The sequence below is a fragment of the Mauremys mutica genome, chromosome 25, assembly GCF_020497125.1.
Source record: "Mauremys mutica isolate MM-2020 ecotype Southern chromosome 25, ASM2049712v1, whole genome shotgun sequence".
NCBI lineage: Eukaryota > Metazoa > Chordata > Testudines > Geoemydidae > Mauremys > Mauremys mutica.
This window is the reverse complement of record NC_059096.1, coordinates 2,751,419-2,777,008: the sequence shown is the minus strand read 5'-3', so window position 1 is coordinate 2,777,008 and position 25,590 is coordinate 2,751,419. Positions and strand designations below refer to the sequence as shown.

Genomic DNA, 25,590 nt, shown 5'->3' with positions numbered 1-25,590 from the left:
AGGGGCACCGGCAGAGCTGTGAGGGGGGAGCCCAGTGCTGGGCTAGCAGGGGCTGTGGGTCAGGAGTGAGGGGCCCTGGCAGAGCTGTGAGGGGGGAGCCCAGTGCTGGGCTAGCAGGGGCTGCGAGTCGGGAGTGAGGGGCACCGGCAGAGCTGTGAGGGGGGAGCCCAGTGCTGGGCTAGCAGGGGCTGCGAGTCGGGAGTGAGGGGCACCGGCAGAGCTGGGGGTGGGGAGCCCAGTGCTGGGCTAGCAGGGGCTGCGAGTCGGGAGTGAGGGGCACCGGCAGAGCTGTGAGGGGGAGCCCAGTGCTGGGCTAGCAGGGGCTGCGAGTCGGGAGTGAGGGGCACCGGCAGAGCTGTGAGGGGGGAGCCCAGTGCTGGGCTAGCAGGGGCTGCGAGTCGGGAGTGAGGGGCACCGGCAGAGCTGTGAGGGGGAGCCCAGGGCTGGGCTAGCAGGGGCTGCGAGTCGGGAGTGAGGGGCACCGGCAGAGCTGGCGGTGGGGAGCTCAGGCTGGGAATGGCAGGAGCTGGGGATCAGAGCTGCAGCTTCTCTCTGGAGCCTGGGCCCCTCCCTGCCCCTCCCCGGGGGCTCAGAGCGGCCCCTTGCCGCTGTCTCTGGGCTGCTTCCAGCCCGGTGTGTTCTCTGCCCGGCGCTGGGCTGGCCCGGCGGGGAGGGACCGGCCTGGTGACAGCTCCGGCAGGCGGGGAGCCGGGGGAGTGGCCAGGGGCCGGTATAAAGTCCAGAGGCTCTCGGCTCGCACAGGCAGTGCGGAGTCTGGATGGCTGCTGGCCGGGCTGAGGGTGGGCTGTGAAGCCCTCTCCTCTCCGCGCGTCCGGGGGGCCACCCAGCTGGGACCCTGCTGCCTTCCTTGGCCTGCGCGCTCCCTCTGCCCCCTGCCTGGGCTGGCTGGTCTGTTATTCGCCATAGTGCCCGGTCCGTACGCCCGCCCGCCATGCCCTCAGGCGGCCTCTCCGCGGTGCTGCTGCTGGCCACCATGGGCCTGTGTGTCAGCGACGAAGCCATCCACTGCCCGCCCTGCTCGGAGGAGAAGCTGAGCCGCTGCAAGGCGCCGGTGGGCTGCGAGGAGCTGGTGCGAGAGCCGGGCTGCGGGTGCTGCGCCACCTGCGCCCTGAGCAAGGGGACGCCCTGCGGGGTTTACACTGCGCGCTGCGGCTCCGGGCTGCGCTGCTACCCGCCCCGGGGGGTGGAGAAACCCCTGCACACGCTGATGCACGGACAGGGCGTCTGCACGGACCTGGCTGAGATCGAGGCCCTGCAGGAGAGCCTCCAGCCGGCAGGTAAGGGGGCTGGGCCTGCGGGGGGGGGCATGGGAAGGGAGCCCCCGACGGGTCAGAGCCCCACAGGCTGGCACCGAGGGGCAGGGATGGGTGGGAGGGGAGGGATTGGCTGGTCTGCACCTGGGCATCGCTGTGGCAGGAACCCGCTCTCTGGCATCGCTGCCCAGGGGTGCTGCGGGGAGGGAGCTGTACCTAGGGCTGGTCCTTTAACACCCACCGGTGCAGAGGTGCCCCCCCAACTGCGCCTGCGACGGGGGCATGGCAGCCGGAAGGGCCCTGTGGGAAGATGCTAATGGCCAGACTCAGCTGAAAGGCAGAGCGGGATGGTTGGGGAGGGAAGGGGTTAATGCCAGTGGCCGGTGCTCAGGAGGGGGCAGGTCTCTGGGTACGCTGGGCACAACGGGGGACTCAGAGGAGCCCGGCTGCTGCAGTAGAGGAGCCGGCAGACCCCCTGCGCCATCCCGGGGGGCAGAGCTGGGCTGGTTCCCTGCAACAACCGGCATGAGGATCCCGGCACCTAATGTCCAGCGTGTCCAGCCCATGCCAGGCGCCTGCGTTCCCCCAGTGCCAGCCGTGGCGGGTTCCTTGCCAGGTGAGGAAACCCACCGATTCCCTCGCCCGTCCTCGCCCTCCCCACGGTGCCCGGAGTCCAGCCAAGAGGCGGAGCGAATTAACTGGCCCAGCACCGGCCAGTGCAGCCTGGGCTACGGGCCGTGGGGGCTGCAGGCCTCTGGGCCAGCCCTGTGCCCTGAGCCGGGGGCGCTCCAGGAGCGGGACAGCCCCAGGCTGCCTTAGCTTTCCCCAGCCATCGCCACAGGGTCGGATTTGCATCCTCTGGCCCCGCCCCGGCCCCTCAGACTCCGCCTCCTCCTCCAGCGACACACGGGGGGGGGGGAGGAGATGGGGGCTGTGTCATGCAGCTGGCCGAGCCCCTGCTCCTCGGGGCACCCCGTGTCCTCTACCCCCCTCCCCAGGCCGGCTGGGGGTTACGGAGCAGAGGAGCCCGGTGAGTTCGTTCCCCTTGCTCAGACGGACACGCTCCCTCCTCCGGTTCCCTGGCGCCCCCCACCCCCGTGCCCCCTTCCTCTGCCGGACCACCCAGCACCACCCAGCAGCTCGGGCGGAAAGAGCCTCCGGGCACAGGCTGCCCTCTGGAACCAGGCTCCAGCCTTGGCCCTGGGGCTGGGAGTCAGGGAGGGGCTGACACCTGGTCCCCACCCCAGCCGAGAGCCTGGGAGTGAAGGACGGACCCCGGCAGCTCGGGCTAGGGAGAGCCGCAGGGTGGCACCCGGGGCGAGTGGAATAGGAATATCGGGCATCCACCCACCCGTCCGGCCGTCCACCCGTCTGTCCATCCATCCACCCCATCTGTCCATCCACCCACCCATCCGGCCGTCCACCCGTCTGTCCATCCGTCCACCCGTCTGTCCATCCATCCACCCACCCATCCGGCCGTCCACCCGTCTGTCCATCCGTCCACCCGTCTGTCCATCCACCCACCCATCCGGCCGTCCACCCGTCTGTCCATCCGTCCACCCGTCTGTCCATCCACCCACCCATCCGGCCGTCCACCCGTCTGTCCATCCGTCCACCCGTCTGTCCATCCACCCACCCATCCGGCCGTCCACCCGTCTGTCCATCCGTCCACCCGTCTGTCCATCCACCCACCCATCCGGCCGTCTGTCCATCCATCCAGCCGTCTGTCCATCCACCCACCCATCCGGCCGTCCACCCGTCTGTCCATCCATCCACCCGTCTGTCCATCCACCTGTCCGTCCGTCCACGGGCTGCTCCTCCAGCCATTCCGTCTCTGCTGCCTCCTCCCCCTCTTGTACTGTCCCCTCTCTCTTCCGCTCCAGTGGACTTGGGCTGGGGACACCGGGGTCCCTCGGGGGGCCGGCTGTGTGGGGGCAGTGGTGCCTTGGGGCGTCCTACTGGAGGCTGGGCTGGGAACGATCCCCAGGCCTGACCCTGCTGCATGCGGCCTTGGGCGGATTTCCTGAAGGGACCCGCGGGAGCTCAGCAGGTGCCCAGTTCCCATTGCACCCAGGCACCAAACCCTCTTACGCATCTTTGGAAAATCCCTCCCTTGACGCTTGTCCCGCTGGCGAACTGGACTCCAATGCCAGCTCTTCCCTGCAACGCTGCCCTGCCTGTTCCAGCCCCCGCTCCTCCTCCGACACCATGGGGCTGGGCACTCCCTGCCAGCGAGCCCCTGGCCTCTGCCCTGCCTGTTCCAGCCCCCGCTCCTCCTCCGCCACCATGGGGCCGGGCACTCCCTGCCCAGCGAGCCCCTGGCCTCTGCCCTGCCTGTTCCAGCCCCCGCTCCTCCTCCGACACCATGGGGCCGGGCACTCCCTGCCCAGCGAGCCCCTGGCTTCTGCCCTGCCTGGCTGCTGGAGGGTGGGAGTCGGGTGCAGGGACGCCGGCGTGATGGCTGCTAGGAAGCCTGCAGGGCCGCCGGCGTGTTCAGCTGTTGTCCTCTGTCCAGCCCCCGCGCTGGGGCCAGGCTTTGCCCTGCATAATTCAGAATCCCCCCCCCCCCGAGTCTTTAGGAAACAGCCTTGCGCTGTCCCCTGTCTCCTCCAGCATCGCAGGCTCTGGCTGCGGGGAGAGGCCAGGACGTGGGACCTGGGGTCTCCAGCCAGCTCTGCGGGTCTCCGGATGAGTCTGGGCATGGAGAGCAGGTGCATTGTTCCCCGGGGAGCGCGCCAAAGCCGGACCCGCCTGGGCTCAGGGCGGCCCCATCAGCACAGTGCAGGTCACGGGATCCTTCCGCTGCCCTCCGCTAAGCCCAACCTTCTCCCGGTCATATTGCCTTTGCCGCCAGCTTCCCGCCTCTCTCCCAGTGAGCTCACACCCTCTGGTAGGCATCTCCCAGGCAGCCTGGGCCACTGGCCAGCTTTTCTAGTGCCCTGCTGGTCGCCGCTCTGAAGCCATTTGCTGTGCCCACGTGTGGCCATGTGCGCAGCGATCTTAACTACTGGCCGTGCCCGTCAGGGCTGGGAGTGCGCTGTGGCCACCTGGCCACATCCATGCGGCGTGCGTGCCAGGATGGATGCCAGCCAATGGGGAAACAGTGCCCTCATCCCACCTCCGAATTCCTCCACGTCCCGTGTAACTTTCTGAGAGCTGAGACCCTTCCTGGCCCCGCCCTCAGACTGGCCCCGCCTGGAATCTGGACCTGCCCACAGACTGGCTGGGTTTTGTGTGCCTCAGAGGTGGGTAGAGCTCAGGGCTGGGGGGCAGTAGAGAGGCTCTTAGGTTCTGTTACTGACTGGGATGAACTGTGGCAAGTTGCTGAACCTCCCCGTGCCCCAAGTCCCAACCTGTAAAATGGGTGTAGCAGGCGCTAGCCTGGGCTTGTGTCACCAGTGGCCTCTACTGGCTAGAGTAAGAACTGCTCGCCTGTGTGTCACGTGTCCAGTACCGACAGCAAGCGTGGTTGTTATTCATTATCCGTATTACTGCCGTGCCTATGAGCCCTAGGCACAGACCACAACCTCTCTGCGGGGTGGGCGGAAGGAAGGTTGTTACGTGGCAGGGAGCTGGTGCCGTTGGAGCTGGACGAGATGTGCGTACGTTACTCCCCCTGTGCTTTATTGCCGGGGGGTCTCTGGGAATTCGGTGACGTTCCCTGCCTGCACCAGGGACCCCTGGACTTTCCGTGAGAACTGAGCATCCCACGCCCCTCTGAAAACACAAGCCGTAGTCAATAGCAGGTGTCGGCACCGCCCGGCTGAGATCCCAGGGGCACAGCCCCCCGTTGATGCTGCAGCTGGTGGCACCCCGGAAGGGGGCTGGCGGGTGGCTGGGGAGACGGGTGGACTGGGTGGGTTCAGGGAAATTGAGGGCCGTGGCGAGGGAGGTTGAAGCGCTCAGCCTGGCCCTGCAGAGCGTCCCGCTGAGCTGCTGCAGACGTGACCGGGGAGCCGTTAATGTGTAGCTAGGACAGTAAACACGGGTCCCTGGTACCAGGAATTGCGCATCCCAGGAACAGGTTTTCCCCCTGAAATCCCTGGCGGGGGGAGGGGGGGTTGCATTGCTCTTGAGATTGTAGCCCAGGCCTGGCAATCTTTGCCCTTGACCACAGGGCCTGCGGTGTGACAGGCCGGCGCCCGCTGGGGAGCCGACGGCTCCTCCGCTGCCCTGTCCCCGCCCTGATGCGCCGAGGGGGCCCTGCCGTTCTGAGTCAGGGATGGGAAACCCGGCTGCCTGCCCAGGGCTTGACAGCTCGCCGATGGGGCGGAGGGAGCCCCCAGCCCTGCCCCACGGTAGCGTCCCCCCGGCTGTCGATGGAGCGGAGTTGGTGGGGGCAGCTCTTGCAGCTGGGCGGCTGAGCGCCAGCCAGTGGGCAAGGAAGGAAATGCAGCGGGGGGCACATGACCCTTCCCACCCACGCTCCCCTCCCCCTCGGCTCCCGACTTTGCTGCACTTCAGGATCCAGGCCCCTGAGTTGGGGGTTCGGGCCCGGGAAAGGGAAGCCAGACACAGCTCCCCAAGGGGGTGGTTCAGCTCCCTGGTGGAATCGCTCAGCCCGGCCTGGGACGGGGGAGGAAAGCCAATGGGACACCTGCTTTGACCGGTACTTCCACTTGGGCTGCCCCCGGGGAGCTCATTGGCCCCCCTAGACTCCCTCCGGAAGGCCCCAGGGGTCAGCGGGGCAGGAGGGTGCTGTGGACGGGTGCCACGTGATGAGGCTGGGCCTGGCTAGCCATTGTCCTCCCGCTCTCGGGGCTGTGTTTGCGGACGAGATTGGTGGCTGATAACCAGGTGGCTCCCAGCAAAACAAATCCAGAGATGTAGCCAGGCGGGTGTGTGCCTGCCCAGCAGAGCCCTGGGAACGCGGGTTGGGCTGGGAGATCGTATGCCCACCCACCCGGACCCCGACGGGAGCCTGGCTGGAACTGGGGCAAAGAGGAAGGGAAACCAAGAGGAATCAGCTGGCTGCAGGGTTCCGTGTCCCTGGGAACCCCACAAGTTCACTGTTTCATCCCATGAAAACGACATTGCAAACTCTTCTGGGGAGGAGCGGAACTGGATTAAAAGAGGCGCAACAGGCCTATGGGCCCTGGCTTCTCGACTTATATCATGAGATCGGAATATCAGCTTTTAAAAAGCAAACGAAAAACAAATGCTCCTGGCTCTCATGGATGAAAGAAAAGCTTGAAAATATGACCAGAGCATAATTGGTGTCTGCCTGAGTTTGCAGAGAGCCTGGAACAAGAGCTCAAAGGAGTGTGATCCCATTCATCTTAACTCAGAAACCTGGTTGCCTCTCCAGAAAGGAGAAGGGTGACAACTTGGGGGCAGGGCCATGGCCTGGGGTGGGCACATGGGATGTGTGTTTAGGTTCCTGGATTGGCTTAATTTGGTGATGGAGAAGGATCCCTGTCTGCACTGGAGGCACTTGGGAAACAAAAATCCAGTCAGGTTTGGATTTGAAAAGATGCACCAGGCAGCTACAATCTCCAAATTTGGCTTCTTTCAATCAACAGCCGGGGCTTCTCCAAAAGCAGCCCCTGGCTGGGTTTGCTCAGCTGCCAGCATGAGAATGATTAAACCCTGCTGCAAGGCCAGGCCGTGGCACCCCAGGGACTCCTGGGCCATTCTCAGGAAGTGCAGGTAATTAACCCTATTTCTGCTGCCACCCCCAATTACCAGGCAGGCTCCAGAAATCATGACATTGAAACATAAATAAATAAAAGTCGGGTTCTTTTATTTGCTGTCTGGGTTGTGAGCCTTTAGGGTTAGTGGCTTTAATCTTTTCTCCACAGTCACAAGAGCTAGCAACTTACTGGGTTTCTTTAACGACAGCCAAGATTCTCCCCTGATCACAGGGCTCCAGGAGCTGGGAATATCATGACACTTGCCATAAGCCTGAGAGTTTGCAACACGGCTGCATTAAGCTAACGGTGCAAAGTCCGTATGGAGCCAAAGAACATTTGGTTTGTCAGAGCACAGGAACTGCCGGACTGCGCCAGAGCCGAGCTCCATCCAACGCAGTGTCCCATCTCTCTGCCAGTGGGCAGCACCAGATGTCTCAGAGGAAGGTGTCAGAACCCCATGGTCAGCATAGGTGGGATAATCTACTTCTGCCACGTTAGCTCTCATCCTGATCTCTAACAGTTAGAGAGAAGTTTAAACCTTGCAGTAGGAAGCTAAATCTCCCCTCCCAAATGGGTTGCCATTAAAGAGACGTCTGGGTGTTCTTGTTATCCAGATGTCTAGCTCCTTCTTGAATCGTGCAAAATTCTTGGCCCCTGCGACTTCCTGTGGCAATGAGTTCCACTGTCTAATTCTGTCGGTTTCTGTCTCGTAGCATCCAGCAGCAGTTGCTGCTCTTGAGCGTGTGTGTGGCATTCAGGAAACGGCAAAGGAGGTGCCCCCCCACCAACACTTGGCCACTAGTTAGTAATGATTTAGTGCTGGATAAATCTGTTGGGGGAAATCTGACCCTGTGGGAGCTCCATATATCTTGTGTGGCTGCTATGGGCATGACGGGGGATGGAACCTCTCCCCCCCGCTCCACATGGCCATGTGGGCACCAGTGACCAAGCCAGCCCCTTGGTAGCCGCCTGATCTGCACATGGTTCCCATGGCACCTTGCTCCCCGCTGTGTCTTTCAGTTTTTCCAGCTGCTTTAATTTAAATCTAGCTTGTCTCCATGCTGGCAGAGCCCCCCCCCCCCACGGTGTGGCGGCGGAGCCGGGATCATGCTGGCGACGGGCCATGTGCAGCTGGTTTTAAGTTTGTTTATGGGACAGGCTAAAAATAGCAGCGAGGCAGAATGGAGATAGCAGCCAGCTCGGTGAGCCTGACCAAGGGCACGGGACCAGCCCAGCTTGGTCTGGTCGTTTCTGCCGGGGACGTGCAGCGTGGATCCTGCTTCCTGCTCTTCTCGCGGCAGGGGCATCCCAAGTCTGAAATCTGAAGCTCTCCAGCAGCCGAGGCTCTGGCACAATTGTTCTGTGCTGGCTTTGCGCTAGTCCCGTCGGATGCGCTTTGGGGACCCATCAGGCGATTTCTTTCCTTTGATCCCCAGGGTCGACTTGGCCTGTGTGTCCAGCCGAGGGGCCCTTTCCTCTGCCGGGCCCAGGGAGCGGCGGAAACGCCGGGCTGGTTCCCGAGTAGCGGGGCTTCAGGGAAAAGGGGCTGGCCCGGGGGTGATGCGACCGTCTGTCCCCGCTGCCAGGGGCGGTGGCTGCTGAGAGGAGGGGTGGTGGGGTAACGGCTCAGCGCCTGCTCTGCTCCGGCAACTTCCCAGCTTGTTCTAGAATCCTTATGTTGTAGCTGGCGATGGTGCAGGGAGCAGCCATTACCCAGCGTTGCCTGGCACCGACCCGCAGCTCCCCGAGCCTTTCTGGAGTCTCGAGCGGGCGAAGCAGGATCCGCCGCGCCTGGGGGCTAATGGCGTCTCTCTGCTCTAGAGCAATGGAATTCTGGGCCCCGTTTGTCACCAGGCTTAGCAGCGCCGACACATGATTGCAGGCAGACGCTCTGCCTTTCCAGGGAGGAGGAGAGAGCCAGCGGGGTTATGGGAACGGAAAACCCAGCTCAACCAGCATCAGAAAACAGAGCAGCGCTTCCCAGGGTGTTTCGTGCATTTGCGAGCTCCCTCCCTCTGGCCGCCTCTGGCTCCAGGTGGATCTGTCCCTGGCTGTGGTTTTCCATCACACTCGTCCCCCTGGTAGCAGCACAGGTAACTCGGCCACTGCCACGCCCACCCCAAATTGTGCTGCCGTCTGTGCCTCAGGCCCCAGGGAGGAGCAGCTTGGCAGGAGGTCTGGCAGGGGGTGTGTGAATCCAGTCTGTGCCCTCTGGTGGGGTGGCAGGGACGGGCGAGGCAGACAGACCAGACAGCCCTCTCTGTTTCTCCAGGGCCCAGCCCCCACACCTCCTCCCGCAGGGCTTTCAGACTCAGCTGGCCTGGCCTGCAGCATCCAGGGGGGCGTCCCGCCCCGGGAGACGGGGTGTCCTGAGTGCAGACACGGGAGAGGGGCCGTGCACACGCAGGTGCACATCCAGGTACGCAGATGTGCATCTAGCCATGCAGGTGCCGCCCCCCCCTTGCTGGGGCTCATCACGCTGCGGGGTGCCAGGGCGTGGCTGGCACAGGCTCCAGCCAGGAGAGGAAGCGGTTTCCCTCCCTGCAGAGGTTCCAATAACAAACAGACGAGGAAGCAGCCCTGGGTCCCCCCTCCAGCTCCCTGCAGCCAGCTCCAGCCCTGGGCTCTTCCTTTCGTCTCCTGCCTGACCCGCTCCCCCTCCCCGCCTGACCCAGCCCTGCTCCAGGCCGTGCTGCCTTCCCCAGGCCGGCCCCTGCTCAGCAGCCAGAAAGGGCGTGTCGGTGCCAGGACCACCCGCAGCCGGTTACCCTGGGTGCTAGGCTCCGGCCCGCGCCTCTTTGGCCTGGGGGGCTGGGCTCTCATGCACGGTACTCGGAGCCTGCTCCCCAAACCTGGCCCTATTGGTCTCATCTCCGCAACCCCCCCCTGCCTCCCTCCCGCTTGCCCCGCATTCGCAGCCACCGGGCGAAGAAGCAGGTGAAACCCAGAGACAACCAGGTCTTTGCTCTGGGGCAGGGGGACCAGAACTGTGCAGTGGGGCAGGGGCGGGTTGGGGGCCTGGTATTGGGCCTAATGCTCCAGGGCGGGGACGTACACACACACTCTATAGCCTTGGCTGTGTTTGTGGGTGTATATTGCACCCCCCCCCCAGCCACTCACACACACACACCCACCCACACTCTTCCCTGGCTTGGAGACAGGGTGGGTGATTCAGCAGGGGGCTTTCTTCCTTCCTCGGCATGACCCAGTGCTCGGGGCTGCAGGCCGCTGGCAGGGCCGCTGTGCTACCCAGGCTGTGATCGCGCCCAGTGCAGGGGGCGCCCACGGGTCCTGGCCAGGAAGGGGTTAAGGACAGAGAACGTGAGACAGGAGGGAGCTCAGCAGGGCAGCAGGGCAGGGGTTAACTGGGGGGGTTTCATTCCCCCCCGCCTCAGCCCTGGCCCGGCCCCCCCAGACTGCTCCCTGGCTGCACCCCGGCCTACAGAGTCACGGGCGTCTCCCAACAGGTTCCCGCTGGGGGCGAGTCCCTCCCTGGGGCTGCGCTGGGCTTCGAGTCGCTGGGACCAGGCGTCTCAGCGCGACCCCCCCCCCCCACCCCAGCGTGTGACAAGGAACCAAAAGCCAAACAAGTTCTGCCGGGAAGGCCAAGAGCACAAAGAGCAAAGGCCCCGGGGAAAGTGCTTGGCTGGGAGGGGCCGGCCACGGAGGGGCAGAGGGACCCGTCCCCAGCGCATCGCTGGTCCCTGGTGTTGGGGGGCAGCAGGGCCGGAGGGGAGCTGCTCCGTGCTGTGGGACTGCAAGGAAAAGGTGGGGCGGGGGAGGCAGCAGGAGTAAGGGGGGATCTTGCCTTCTAGGGGCACCCACGGGGGACGGGAAATGTGAATTTCATGGGCCCTCTGCTGGGAGGAGCCGGGCCCAGCCGGTCTCAGCTGCGATCCTGGCCCTCCAGCTAGTACAACCGTCCTCCCACACTGACCCTTCTCCGGAGCCGCGTGGGCGGGTGGGTCAGGACCCAGCGGCCTGGGCGAGAGCTGGTGTGTCCGCACCCAGCTCCGCACTGAACCAGCCCCAGCTCTGGCGTGGGCTGGGCCTGGAGCTGCTGTCCCCTCGCGGGCCCGGCACCGGTTGCAGGTGCGGACGAGCAGGAGGCACTTGCTGCATTGCCGAAAGCTGCAGCTATTTATGTCCAGCTTCAAAGCACCTGCTCTTGTGCTGGACCGTCAGGGTGACCTTGACTATCCCATCCGTTAACCAATGGCGGCAGCACGGCCCATGGCGCTGCAGCAGCTGGACCTCTCCAGGATGGCTCGAAACCCACAGTTTATGTAGGCCCAATATTTTGTGCCAATCTAGCAGAGGAGGCACATCTCCCCCGCACATCTCCCAGGGCTGCACCCACGGGTGCATGAACCCAGGAGTGGGCTAACGGCAGCTAGGCAGCCCCACAGCCGAATGAGCCCCGGAGCTCCCTCTTCCGCCGGACGGGGCACGTTGGTGGGGCCGGGGGTGTGTGTGTGTGTGTGGGGGGGGGGGTTGGCAGGCAGCTCACACCGCCGCTGGCGTGTGAGGGGATGGTTAGAGGGATTTGCACGTGCAGGGCGATGGGGCTGGTACCGTTCTCGGGCTAAGCCCGCGGTCATTTCGAGGGCTCTGCAAACTCGTCAGCCTGTCGCAGGGCTAGTGCACTTCTGCTGGTGAGCTGGCCAGAGGCCACGGGCTCCCCGCACGCTCGCTGCAGCGTCATGTACCGGCTGGGTGGCTAATAAAGATATTGAGGGACCAGTCCCAATACATGACTTAGACAAAACAAGCTAGTAAACTCCAAGCGATTGCTCATTGTGGCAGATTCTGCTCCAGGAATCCAGCTGATTCTTGGCTCTGCCCGGCCTCGTTCCTTCTTCCCTCGGCTTTTCCGTCTTCTGGGTCACGCTGCGCTCTGCGGCCTCCCCTTCCCAACGCAGCTCTTCCTGCCTCCCTCCGAGGGGGAACAGAAAGGCCAATGCTCCAAGCCACAGCCGGGCTGGGGCGGGGGGGGGGGGGGGTTTGCTGCACCTTGGGAATCTTTTGCGTGGTGCCGGGTTACCGTGGCAAGTGGCCCCTCCATGGAGTCAGAGAAAAGTGCGGCTGGAGCCAGCGGTGGGACGTGCACGGGGCCTGCATCTGGTGCTGACCCCAGGCCTGGCGGTGTGAATCCAGAGCCACTCATCTGGATGTATCCCCCGGGCCTGAGCCCTGGATTTCACCTCAATGCTGAGTCGAGGGCGACCTGGGGGCTAAGTAGCCAGGCCCCAAATGCACCCCACGGGCTCCAGTGACTTCAGGCTGAGTGCTGCGAGATGCACTCCCCTGCAGCCGGGTGGGTGGGTGGGGGCGCCCTGGCTGAGGCCCCCGCAGGTGGCAGTGCTGTTTGCGGAGAGCGCTGGCTGCATTCCTTCAGGCCAGGCGGACATCCCTTTCCTGTTTGCCTTCTGCACAGCCCTCAGCCTGCCGGCTTGTTATTGTGAACTCTCCACTAGCCCCCCCCCGGCGCGTTCAGCCTCGCCGCTCCGCCAGCACCAAAACTGGCTCTAGCCCCATTGTTCTGCCGCCCCCTTCCTGGCCCAGCCGCCCCCTAAGCAGTCAAAGGTCAAGGCCTTTCTCCCATTTCCCAGTGGCCGCCAGCCAAGTGCAGCCATGCTGGGGAGCGACACGAGATGTTTGCATCAGGCCTGGCCTGAGAAAGAAATGGGGGAAGGTCGTTTCTAAGCAGGGCTGAGAAGATGGCCCAGCTCAGGCCGGTGCTCTCCAAGCGTGAGCCCAGATGGGAAGGGAGCTGGGCCAAAGTAGCTAAGGAGAGATCAAAGTGCAGCCCTTGGAGACGAAGCCCCGAGCCTCCTGAAAGTGCCCTGCGCCCGCCTGCAGCTGCGGCTGGGGGCGCTCCTGTCCCAGAGAAATGCAGCAGTGCGGCCTGGGACCTGCAGCCCTTGAGGACAGAGTGTGGCCAGCTCTGGACTCAGGCCTGGTGTTGGCTGATCTGAGTCAGCGAAACTCCCCAGGCCCCGTGGAAGTTCTCAGACCTGGAGACACTGAAACTGACTAGTGGGGACCTTAAACCTTCCCGTGTGGCGGGTGCTGCTGTGCCAACCGGGCGGTGGCTGGATGCTGGATGGGGCTGGTCAATGGGGGGCTCCAGATTGGTGGAAGACATTTTATTTTCCCCATATGCTTGGCGGAGCGGGGAAGAGCTTCCTAGGTCCCACCCCGGCGCATGCAAAATTGCCGAGATCAGCGTGAGAGCAACAGGCTTGGGGCCATTGTATGTGGACCTGCTCGGGAACCGGTAAAAGTCACCCCGGGAGCAAATAGCTCCTGCCCCCAGCCCTGGGACCGTGACCTGCAGCCAGGAAAACCAGCCCGGGCATTTCCCAGCAATCGTGTGCGTCGCAGCCTCAGGCTGGATTCTGGAGCCTGCGCCTCCAACCGGGGTGAATCCTTCGCCTCTTCAAAGCACTTCCTGCTTCAGCTGATCTGAGCAAAGGGTCTTTGCTTTGTTTGAATCACTTTATTCGGGCCCATTTAGATCCAACACCTCTAAGCTGTGTGTGTGTGGGGGAGGGCGGGGGGGTTGGAGACCCTTGGTAAAACATTTCGCTCTCCTTCTCCCCAAATCCCTCTCCCCGGGAATGATGGTCCTCAGATCCGCCTGCGCCACCACTGAGTGTGCCCCAGCTGGCACGGCAGGCGACCCATATACCACCCCGCCCTCCCACACACATCGTGAGATCCCAGCCGGGACAACCACTGCAGGGCTGGCTGCCGGCTCACAGCATGTGGCATGGCCATGCCGTGGGGCAATCAGCGGCCAGCACGGAGCCTCGCCACGTCCCGTCAGCACCGGCGCCGCCCTGGTACAGGGTCTCCGGCCGCTGCCACCTTTGGGTTCACGTTTCACATTTCAAGGACTTGTGCAGTTTCCTGGAAAAGGACAGATTACATGGAAAGCAAACAACAAACATCAAACTGGAGAAGTGTCCGCACTGCGAACGTTGACCGGGTGCCTGGCAGGGGCCATAAATACCTCCCTGGGCCTAGGGCAGGACTCTGCTGGTGAGCACACGCCCCCGGGGCCCTGCCACAGACTGGCCTTGTGGCAGGGCACTGGTCCCTTCCCCAATCTGGGCTCGCGTCTTCCCTTTGGCTTGTCCGGCTGCACTGTCGGCTCTGCAGGCAGGGGCTGTTCTCCCAGCTCCGCGTGCAGCTCCTAGCACAGCAGAGCCCCTGATCCTTGCCGTGGCCTCGAGGGGCTACCGTAATAAACAGAAGACCAGCCACGGGCAACAGCTGCTCCCCTGCAGCCGGCCCAGCGGGTTTTGTTGGGATTCACTCTGATGGCTGGGGGAGCGGGAGCAGCCCAGCCTCGGGTGGGAGAGCCGCTGTCGGCAGAGGTGGGGCAGATAGACGGGAACCCCGTGTCTCGCTCTCCTGAGAGCTTTGGCCACGATCTGAAGCCACCTTCCCTCCAGTCCACGTGATTTGCTCCTATCAATCGACATTTGCTGGGAAAAGGGTCCTTCACCTTTAACTTCGGCTTGTTCCTCTGTTAGAAGTTCAGGGCAGCAGGTTCTTGTGTTTAAAACCTGGCTCTGCCCTGACACCCTCTGTGACCTTGGGGTCAAGTGACTGGAGCCACTGCCCCGCTAAGTGCCTCGGTTTCCCCATCTGTAACAGGGGTTAATGATACTGACTCCTAGCAGGGAGGGCTGGGAGTGGCAGCTGTGTGGCTCACTAGTGTCTGCAGAGGGCTTCCCAAGGCCGGGGTAGCAAAGGCTCTGCCGTGGGTTCCAGCCCTGGAGCAAATGTTGCCCTACATTGTTGCATAGCCTGGGTAGCAGAGACTGTCTCCTCGCATCCAGCTCTCTCCCTGGGGCAGAGCGTCCACAGACTCAGAGCTCTGGTCCACCCCACCCGTCTCTGGTGAAGCAGGTGGAATAGCCAGGCGCTCTCTGCAGCTGGTGGCATCCCTGCGGTGCGGTTTAAAGAGGTCCCTGTAGGATCCTCCATGGGGAAAGGAGCTCCCTGCCCCCCGGGCCTTGTGAGGCACAGGCAGGGAGTCACACGGGGTGAGCAACGCCTGTGGCCTGAGTCTCCAACGTGGAGGCCGGATCAGAGCCTGCAGGAAGTCGGGCGGTGGCACGTGACCCCTCCCGGCTGCTCTCAGGCCGTGTCAATGCTGGCGGGGTTCTCACACAGCTCAGCCACCCCCCATCCCTCAGCGTTGTCACTGTGTCCCCTGGGCCCTGCACCCACCCTGGCATCGCAGAGGAGCGTTGAATCCAGGGTTCTTACATCAAGGCAGTTCCCTCTGGGGGAGACGAGGCGCTGGCATTCTTAGCTCAACGTGGAGGAACCCCCTCCTCTTGGGGCAGTGAAAGCTGGCTCCCCTTCTCTCTCCTCCCCGGCCCCAACGTCCAGCCCTGGCTCCTCCGAAGAGGCCAGCAAGGTCGTTGCTTGCCCTTGCCTGGAGACCTCTCCTCCCAGTGTGGCTGGGTGAAGTGCAGAGTTGGCCGGACCCCTGCGGCGGAGGCCACCGAGGGAGGGCGTCACAGCACAGGCTGGCTTAGGCAGAGCTCAGGGCCAAGTTACCTGTAAAGCTCTGCTAGAGTTTGGCAAATCAGCAGAATTTCTCCCCCGCTAGTGCCAGGAACCGTCTCCGTGTATAAAGGGCTTTCAGGTAAGTCAGCACAGCTCATGTTTGCTTGTGCTGAAACCGAGGTGTTTGCTACAAAAATCTCCCTGAGCAGGTTAGATTTGGTGTTATGATTAAAACCAAATCTTACCTCGTTTCATGTTACCACTTCCGCCTGGGGATTTTCCAAAGGACCTGGGGGAGGTGGACTTGTAAATCTGACTCCGGTGACAGGTCCCAGGCAATAGAGAGAGAAAACTGCAGTTCTGCTGCATTTCTTAAAAATCAAGGGGGCTTTCTAGCATATTGCGCAGCGCCAGCATTTCACCACGTTTCTTTGGGCAAATGCTTCTTCCTCTGCACTATTGATTAGTTTAAGCTGTAACTGCACTTGGAAATGGACCGTGCTACAGCCTGGTACAAGCAGCGTGGGTTTCTGTATCCTTCCGCTCTGCGAAACTGGGCTAACAATGTCCAGGAGGGAACAGGGGCCCGTCCCAGCCCTGTTATAGCCCAAATCAGTCAGGATAAAATCCACCTCGGAATAGTTCGAACCCTCCACAGAGCTGGGTTCCAAAACCAGGCAAATCTTGTGTGTGCGTGTGAGGATGTGTGCGTATGTGCGTGTGAGGATGTGTGTGTGTGTGTGAGAGAGAGAGGGGATATGTGTGTATGTGTGTACGTGGATGTGTGTGTGTGTGTATGTGAGGGTGTGTGGTGTGCATGTGAGGTTGTGTCTGTGTGTGAATGTGTCTCTCTGTGTGTGAGGGGATGTGTGTGAGGGTGTGTGTGTGTGCGTGTGAGGTGTGTGTGTGCATGTGAGGTTGGGTGTGTGTGTATGTATGTGGATGTGTGTGTGTGAGGGTGTATGGGTGTGCGTGTAAGGTTGTGTCGCTCTGTGTGTGTGTATGTGTCTGTGTGTGTGTGAGGGTGTGTGCGTGTAGTGTGTGCGCTTTCTTATTTCACCGGCACATCTTCAAAGCGTATGTGGCTGCAGCTGTGCTGTTCCCCTTTGCTGACAGCCTGAGCCCATGCCGCGGCCACAACAAGCAGGAGACCTCGCTCGTGACATGGCAGCTCGGCCCTGCGGCTGTGGAAAAGGTTTGCACGGCAAAGACAGAAAAGAAAATGCCGGGCACACGCAGTGGAAAAACGTTGTTTGAACCAAACATGGAGCTTTAAGGATCCTGAAATCAAAGGAACCTGCAGCTTTTACCAAATGCTGAGCTGACCAGCGCTGGTCCCATGACAGCGACTCCCCGCCGCCCGCGCCTGGTCTTGCAGTCCTGCAGCCGCGCTTCGCCCAGACGCTCTGGCTTGCAGAACTGGACTCTGCTTGAGGTTAACGTTTGTATTCCTAGAATCATTTCCTGCTTCCCCCTTCGGTGTCTGTGAGTGACTGGTGGGTGCAGAGGGCGCGGCTCTCCCGCTTGGGCCCGGCCACACGAGCGCGGGAAGGTCTGCAGACTCGACCCCATTGCCAAGGCGTGCCCTGGCTGCAGCCTTCCGTGCCCAGCTCCTTCCCCGGAGTCCCTGGGAAAGGCTCAAGTTCCTTAACGAATCTCAAACAAAACACCCTGGGAACAGCAGAGAGCATCCTGGGAAAATCCTGCTTCCCACAATGTGCCCCGCTCAGCTGGGACGTGCTGTCCTGTCTCACAGGAGCAGAAACCTCCGGGCCGGCGCCTGCCCCCTTGGCACAGCAGCTGGGCTTGGGCTGTGCGGGGAGGGGTTTTGGGGTGTCTGGCTGAGGCAGAGCCCAGAGGATGGGCTGCCCTGCTGCCAGCTGGGTCGTCTGGCAAGAAGGTGGGGAGGGCCAGTGGGAACGGCGCTGAGCTCAGACTCCCACCCCAGCCGATGTTCACTGAGTCTGGAGGACGCTGAGTGAACGGCAAACGGTTTAGGGGCGTTTTCCCCAAGGGCGAGTGACTTCTGATGGCCTTGGTTTCCATAGGCCTGTGCATGTGTGTGTGTGTGTGCACATGTGTATCTGTGTGTGCGTGCGTGTGTGTGCACGCGTGTATCCGTGTGCGTGCATTGTAAGCAGACATGCAAAGCAATATCCAGAGATAATTGAGAACCTGCAGCTGGAGCTCAGTGAGGGTCTGAGCCGTGGGGGCGGGGGGGCGGGGGGCTTAGAACAGGCCAGTCCACCGTCACGCACAGCGGCACAAGAGAATCTAAACTTCCCATCCCATCTGATAGGCCCGTGTGTGTTCGCTGCCCTGCCTCAGGCCTGAGGCCCGTCCTGTGCAGGATCCCATCTGGCCAGTACCACGTGTGTCAAAGGAAGGTGCCAGAGACCTGTGGTCAGCAGCCTCTGTTTCTAACCCCTGTAGTTAGAGAGTAGCACACACCCCGGAGCAGGTTTAATAGCCTTTCTAAAGCTCTTGTTACAGGATTTACTACGATCACTCTCGTTAGCTAGGTACGGGTCTAGTCCCTCGTCAAATCTTGGCTTCAATAACATCTTGTGGCAATGAGTTCCGCTGTCTAATTATGCAGTCTGGGAAGAATTTCCTTGCATTGGTTTGGAAAGGCCGACCTTTCCGGTTCATCGGACGGTCCCTTCTTCCTGTGTGGTGAGACTGGGAGAGCAGACGCTCCAGACCTCCCTTCTCTAGACTTATTGCTCAGTCTTGTGCCCTCCCTAAGGCAAACGATCCCAATGTTTTCAATCACGTTGCTAGGAGAGTCTTTTCCGGCCCTGATGATTCTCATTCCTCTTCCCCGAACCCCCTCGAACGCTGCAGTGTCCTGCCTGAGCCGGGGCGGCCAGTGCTGCGATGGCTCCGAACTCCTGGGATCCGGAGGGAAGCCCCCAGAGGTCCTACACTGACCAGCCAGGCTGTATTTTTAAGGGGAAGCATTAGTGGATCTGGCTCCACTGTGTCTGGAATCCCAGAGCAGGGAAGGTGCAGAGGCCAGAGTGAAACTGGAAAGGAACCGGGGGCGGGGGGGTGGGGGTTGAGGTTGGCGAGGGGGATAGTTTAGCTGAACTTTTGTGAGCCTCCCAAAAGTGTGGATGAAAGTTCGGGGCCAGTGCGTGGGCTGGTTGGTTGGTGCGCTGGAGCTGCCCTTCGGCCTCCGTGCCGCTGCAGGACATCAGTGGGGAAGGGCAGCCCCACTGCGCCCCCAGCAGCAGCCCCACGGGGTGCAGCAGCAGCCCCCGAGCCCAAGGCCGTGGGTGCGAGCGCTCGGCCGGCCAGCCCGGCGGTGCCGCTGGAGCTCAGACAATGAAACTCGAGCTCGTTGGACACGGTGCATTTCCAGAGCGAAAGGCTCGGCCAGGGAAAGGAGCTGATGTGCAGGGCCTGGCAGAGCCCGGCGCCAGCTTTCCATGCCGCGGGGATAAAGTGCTAGAACGAAAGGGGAAACAAGCGGGGGAGGGGGGAGCTGAATCCGCCCGTCACCGAGAGCCGTCTAGGCAGGCAGGGGGCCGGAGCTCGTTACTGGGTAACGATGCCCGTTAGGCCCCCGGTTGGTGTCCTCGTTTTATCCCGGGTGCGAATGGCACAGAAGCATCGCTCCAGGCACCTGCCCTGGCATGGATGGGCACGGTCTTGGGGCTGCCGAATGCCGCCCGTGGCTGGGAAGGTGGGCGATTTGCCACCTCCTGCCTCGTTAGTGCAGCCCAGCCGGAGGGTCTCATGGCCCTTCGGGCCTCACTTTTCAGAGGTGGCCCCTGATTTGGGGAAACTTGGGGGTTTCAAAACCTCCAGCTCTCCAGGATTTGGGAGCCTGGCGGAAGAGCTCTGGGCTGCGCGTCTTTTCTCCTAGGAGTCGGTCCCTGCCTGGGACTTGAACCCATGAGCTCCGGTTCGGGAAGCAGCCCCCGCGTGAGCTGAAGGAGGAGCAGCGTTCAGCGTTAGCAGCAGTAGCACCGCTCTCCCCTTCACCGGGCTCCAGCCAATCTCGGGCCAGACCAGGCCGTGCGCCCGCCAACAAGCCTTCCCGCCGAGCTCGTCCAGCGCAGCCCGCGTGGCATGCGCCCACCGTGCCAGCATTCAGTGCAGGGTGGCAGCAGGCGGGACTCCACTAGTCAGTGGGGTTACATCGGCAAGGGGGAAGCGCCCCGAGATCTGGCCCAGCCGGATTCGGACCAGGGATGCAGGGACAGGACGTGCCGGCATTAAACCCTTTTCCCCGCGGGGATCAGCCTCCCTTCGAGCTCCGGCCCTGCTGGTCTTGCCCCCAGCTGGGGCTGGCAGGTCTGGCCCCACCGAGACGCCCTGGGCGAGGGTTATGCCATGAGACGGGGCCCTGAGCGGACCCCTCTTTGGCTTCCCGGCCATCTTGCTGGATGCCCCCGGAGGAAGGTGCGGAAGGTGCAGCTGTCTCCTTGGCCTGCTGCCTGCTCGGGCCTAGCGGGTATAAATAGAAGGGGGGCCAGGGAGGGGAGGCGTTTGTTGTGGTTACCATCCCGGGTAGCGCCAGCCGGAGGGACTGTCCCAGGGCCCAGCCGGCCTGTGGGGAAGGGGGCCTGGGGATGCACAGAGCCTGCCGTGCCTTTCCTGGCCGCGGGCCCAGCCTCCGTTAGCAAAGGGAGCCGCTGGTCCGGAGCTGCGGCCGCATCGCCTGGCCCGTGAGCCCTCTGCAGCGGGGCGGGGGGCGGGGGCCACGCGCAGGATGGCGGCGCCGCTGCGGGATATCGCACAGGTGACCCCAGCACATGCTCTGGGTCCTCGTCCCTCGAGGGCAGGAGGGAGGGGCAGGGTGCGTGGGAGGACAGGGGGTGGGGTCACTGGGACAGCCCCTGTTCGGGGGCCAGTTGAACGTGTGCAGCTCGGCTGTCATCAGCCAGCCAATCATAATAAAGCCGTGAGTACAGCCCAGCAGGGGTCCTAGGAGACCCTACAATAACAAAGCAAGGTACACAGCCTAGCATACCTGAGCACCTCCTCTCTAATGAAACCAGCACCGGCGTGCAGCCCTACAACAATAAACCACTCGTCATGCGCCACCCTACAGTAACCAGCCGGGCCGTAAAGCACTGTGTCTTCATCGGTTGTCATTTACAAACAACAATCAACGCTGAAAAGCTGCTGGGCCGGGACGTGAGAGGGGCCCGGCGACGAGGTGTGGGGGTGGAGGTATGGGGAGCCGGAGGAGGGGTGCAGATTGGGGGAGAAGGCGTTTTTAAGCCAGGCGCTAGAGCTAACGGCCCCCCCCCCCGCCCCATGGCCACACATCGGGTCCTCGGGTGGGAAGGGGCAGGTTACACTGAACCGGAGAGGGGCTGATGTGCGAACCTGTTTGTATCCTACGAACGTTCCCGGGACCGAGGCCAACTTTTACATAACAGATGGAAACTTTTATTCAGCCCATTTGGAAAAGGGCTCGGGAGCAAAAGCGTTTTGGAGTCCCAGGGGGAGGGAGCGAACTGGGCACAGGAGAGGAGCCGGGAACTCGCCCAGAAGGGGGCGGTCAGTGGGCCAGTTCGGAGCCGGGCTGGGGGCCAAAGCTGGCTGCTGCCTATGGACCCGTCTCTTGGGGCTGCAGCCGGGATCGCTGGGGGGGGGGGGTGCCCCTGAGCTGGGCGGGGGGGTTGTTCTGGAGAGGCAGGCCGGGAGCCGCTGGGCACCATGACGGGCAGCTTGGGAAAATCCAGTGGTGACGAGCGGCACTAGAAAGATTTGCATGCAAACAAACTCACTGGCGCCAAGCCCCGCAGGGGCCACAACGAAAACCGGGCAGGAGGGAAAAAGACATTTCCTGCGTCCCTCTGTGGCTGCTGCCGTCCTGGTGAATTTCCCTCCGGGCCAATGGCTGGGAGAAGGAAGAGGAGGAGGCCTCAGAGTTACGGAGAGGAAGAAAGTCCAGTGCCCGGGGCACTAGCCTGGCACTCACTGGTGTATCAGTTCCCAGCTCTGCATATTGCTCCGGCGGCTGCTGCAGTGACAATGGGGATATGGGCACCGAGCCGCCGTCCGGGATAAATAAAGATTGTGAGTTGTGTGGCTACCGCGGTGATGGGGGGACAGAGACACGCCCAGCCAGACGGGCCGGCACGCCCTGGCTACGTGCCATCGAGAGCTGTGGCCCTGCCCGGGAACTCAAGAGACGTCAGTTCTAGTCCTAGCTCTACAGCTGTTTCACTGTATGGCCTTGGGTGTGGCTTTAATCTCATTGTGCCTCAGTTCCCCCATCTATGAAATGGGGAGAAGGAGCCTGGCTTTCTCCTGCCTCTCTGTCTGTTTAGACTCTTCAGCCTTCGTCTGTCTGCACCTGGCCCGAATTTAATACAGATCAGTGAGACTCGTCAGAAAGGTGAGGAGGAAATGCCTGAAGTGCCATGGAAAGCAACCGAGGTTTCTGGACTTATCAAGCAGCTGGGTGACATTTAGGCAAGAAACGGTGGTTTGGTGGAACTGGGCAAATCCCTCGTTTTGGCTGGTGACTGAGGAGCCGGCCCAGCGCCGCTCTAGTATCTGTAGGCGGCCGGGAGAGCAGCTCACGTTGCCGGCTTCTCTTTCCCCGTTAATGCGCCGTTTAGGGCTTGGTTTAGTGGGCTGGGCCCTGACCCCGGGGGAAGAGGGAATCGCCAGCCACAGCCCCAGGTAACGATCTGAGTCAAAATCTCATGTTATTCTGTCCTGCTTTGACACGGCGTGTGAGCCGGTGGAGGCAGCGCGCCAGGCTGTCTGGAGCAATCTTCCACTCTGGCCGCGTCTCGGCCACCGACAGGAGGTGGGAAGGTTGGTCCAGCCAGGCGCTGACGTCCGTGACAGTAGCACCTGCTTAAAGTGACCCCTGTACATCAGTGCTTGGCTGGATTCCCGGGACTCGGCCAGCCTGGGGCACTTCCCAGGGTGGGGTTTTCGAGGGGGCGTCCGTCGCGTGGGAACTAGCTGTGGGACCAACGTGCGAATGGGGGTGTCTGTAGCAAAGGTGTCGCTTGGCGCTGGCCTGAGGCTTCGTTTCACAGGGGTCACCAGTAGCTACTAGCACACGGCCGCAGACTGGAGCAAGCTGCACCGAAGCAGGCTTGGCCCAGGCTTCCCTGACGGTTCCATGGCCCTGCAGCACTGCGTCGGGTGCAGCTCAGCGCCGTCGGTCTCCCATGCTGCACGGCTGGTGCATTCTGGGAGAGTGAACAGCAGCCCTGCCCTAGCTAGCTAAACGCATATGACGTGCCCGTCGGAGCCCCGGGCTGAGTCAATCCTGGAACAAACTCCCTGCGGCTTTGCACCAGGGCCATCTGCAGCTTACCCGGCACCTCCGCGCAGGGAGGGGGAGCAGGCCGGGCTGCGCTGGCTACAGTTCCTGGCTATCGCTCAGCCCACCCGAAACGCTGCTCCCCGCTGACTGCTCCCCTCTCTCCCTGACCTTCCGATTTTACAGATAAGGAGGAGATCGACCACCCCAACAACAGCTTCAGCCCATGTAGCATCCAGGACCGGAAATGTCTCCTGAAGCAGCAGGCAAAAGCCCGCGACCGGGTGAACAGCGGCGTGAAGATGAGGAGCAACGGGAACTTGCATCATCGGGAGGAGACGAGGCAGATAGTGAGATGCCCCTTCCACTCCCTGCGGCTTGGGGGCTGCTGCCCGGGCCTGTGATCAGCTCCCTTCACCCCTAATGCCCTGGTGCCTCTCAGTGCCCAGCAAGTGACCGCTGTTCGGGGCTGCAGACGAGGCCCCAGCGGGCGGGTCTCTCGTGCAAGCAGCCGGCATGGGGTAGCTTTGGTTTGCCAGGGGTGCGCTGACCTGTTACCCAGTGTCCTCGCTCTTCACCGCTCCCTGCGCCCCAGAAAGGGAAATTCCCCACTGGGGGCGGGCGGTGCACCCCCCTAGCACCGACACTGACGAAGGGGAAACGAGCAACGTCCCCCCTGGTCCCCAGGCGTTGCAGGGGCTAAAGCAGGGAGTGGGGCTCTCCAAACACCCAGGGGTATTGTACCCTCATGCCTGGGGGGGGGGGTTGCAGCCATCCCCTCCCCCAGGGAACCCTTGGGAGGAAGCTCCAGGTGCCAGGTATTACTAGTGGCTGCCACGTGGCGGGTATCTGGCAGTTGATGGGGGAGGGGGACTCCAGCCTGTCTGGGCGGAAGGAGGGAGGGGTCTGCATCCTGCCCGAGCTGGGCTCCGATCAATGCTTTCTGTGCAGAGCCAGGGGTCGTGCCAGAGCGAGCTGCACCGAGCACTGGAGAGGCTGGCCGCATCCCAGACCCGCACCCACGAGGACTTGTACATCATCCCCATCCCGAACTGCGATCGCAACGGGAACTTCCACCCCAAACAGGTACGGCCTGCGCCCCCATTGCCAGCAGGAGCCCCGGCCCGGGGGTCGGGGACAGGGACAGGCGGAGAGGGGCACACACCAGGGCCGGGCGCGTCCCTCTGCCAGCCCAGGGCCGGGCGTGTCTCTCTGCCAGCCCAGGGCCGGGCGTGTCCCTCTGCCAGCCCAGGGCCGGGCGTGTCTCTCTGCCAGCCCAGGGCCGGGCGTGTCTCTCTGCCAGCCCAGGGCCGGGCGTGTCCCTCTGCCAGCCCAGGGCCGGACGTGTCCCTCTGCCAGCCCAGGGCCGGACGTGTCCCTCTGCCAGCCCAGGGCCGGGCAAGTCTCTCTGCCAGCTGTGTGTGTCTCTCTGCCCCATTGCTGGTGCAGCCGGGACTAACCAGAGCCTCCTGTCCCATGCGCAGTGTCACCCGGCCCTGGACGGGCAGCGTGGGAAGTGTTGGTGCGTGGACCGGAAAACTGGCATCAAGCTGTCGGGAAGCCCGGAGCTGAAGGGCGACTTGGATTGCCAGCAGTCTGTGGACGGCGTGCGAGAGTGACTCGGTGGTAAACGGGGGACAGGGAGATTTCCTTGGCGACCGGCCGGGGCCGAGCCAACCCATTGGTGCTGTTTCTGAGCGGAAAGGAAGGGGACACGACCACAAACAAACCTCGCTGGGTTCGGGGGATGCCAAGATGTGCTAATGCCCTCGCGGAACTGCTGTCGCGCCCCCTGTACCTCAGAGCCGCTCTGCCCTGCAGCCCCTGCCCCTGCGCCCCTTGATTCGGACATTGCAATTCTCCCCTGGGCTCTGTGCACGGACGGGGGCGCCCTGGCTGAAAGGGGGGGGGGTTAGGCCTCCAGGCCGACATGACCACTAGGAACGAGTAACTCTAGGGACATCACACTCAGGGGTACGTCACCCCCAGCCTCTCCGGCCCCGGCCCCCGGCCAGCCTCCCGGTGCGACCCCCTCCCCCAACTCCCCACTTTGCTCTTGCTCGCCGCGGCCAGCGGGGGCTCCGGGAAGCTGCGGCTTTGCCAGCCCTGGGGCTCTGTCCGGGGCAGGCGCGGGGATGCGCTGCAGCGGCCGGCGGGAAGGAGGGGCTCGGTCGAGATCACTTTGCCAAAGTCCCATGACTGAGAGCAACAGACACAGGCCCCCAGGGTCGCCTCAGTGCTGCCGCCGAGTATTGGCCTTATATAAGAGGCCTAGTCCTGGCCCCGCTCAGGGTGGCTGCAGGACTGTTGGAGTTGCAGCCCTGCCCCCCTCTGCCCCTGTTTTTTCCATGTGGTTTCACCCTAAGGGGTGCTAGGATTTCCCTGCAGTCCCATGCCCTTTCTCCCGCGCCTGCGTGGGGCTCCAGGCGTGTATCGAGGGTCCCAGCACTGGGAGCCATGTCATTGCATCCGAATCTCCGCTCTCATTTGCCAAAAGAAGAAGTGAGTTGCCAGCCCTCGTGATGGCAGAGAAACGCGCAATGATATGACCCAAGTGCTACTTACGGCTGCAGTGAGATCTTCCTGAGTCTTCAGAGAGCCTGAAAGCAGAGCTCGGCGAGGGGGGCCTGCTCTGCTCATTTCAATGGGGTGTTAACTCCAGGCCCTGCCATCCCCACCCCGCAGAGGACTCTGTATGGCAGGAAGAGACGCGTGCAGTGGGCTGGTTCCCCCAAACAGATCCACCCTGGCAGGTCAGGTAAGTACTGCGGGGGAGGGGGGAGGCTTGCTGCCAAGCCTGCCTGTCAAGGGAGGAGGGGAGCCCCAGCCCTCCCCAAGAGGAGGACTAATGGGCTGTCCATCAGACAGCTCATGTGTGGGTGATTGGAGGGGCGAGCCA

The 25,590-nt window shown here is 62.7% G+C and overlaps 1 protein-coding gene across 1 annotated transcript; it reads left to right on the top strand.

Annotated features, from left to right (window-relative positions):
- The first annotated feature begins 775 nt into the window (after positions 1-775).
- On the top strand, positions 776-25,590 carry IGFBP4 (insulin like growth factor binding protein 4). Its single transcript, XM_044999739.1, has 4 exons — positions 776-1,298; positions 22,878-23,041; positions 23,643-23,777; positions 24,176-25,590. The coding sequence occupies exons 1-4, from the start codon at positions 953-955 to the stop codon at positions 24,308-24,310; spliced, it is 780 nt and encodes a 259-aa protein (XP_044855674.1). The 5' UTR covers positions 776-952; the 3' UTR covers positions 24,311-25,590.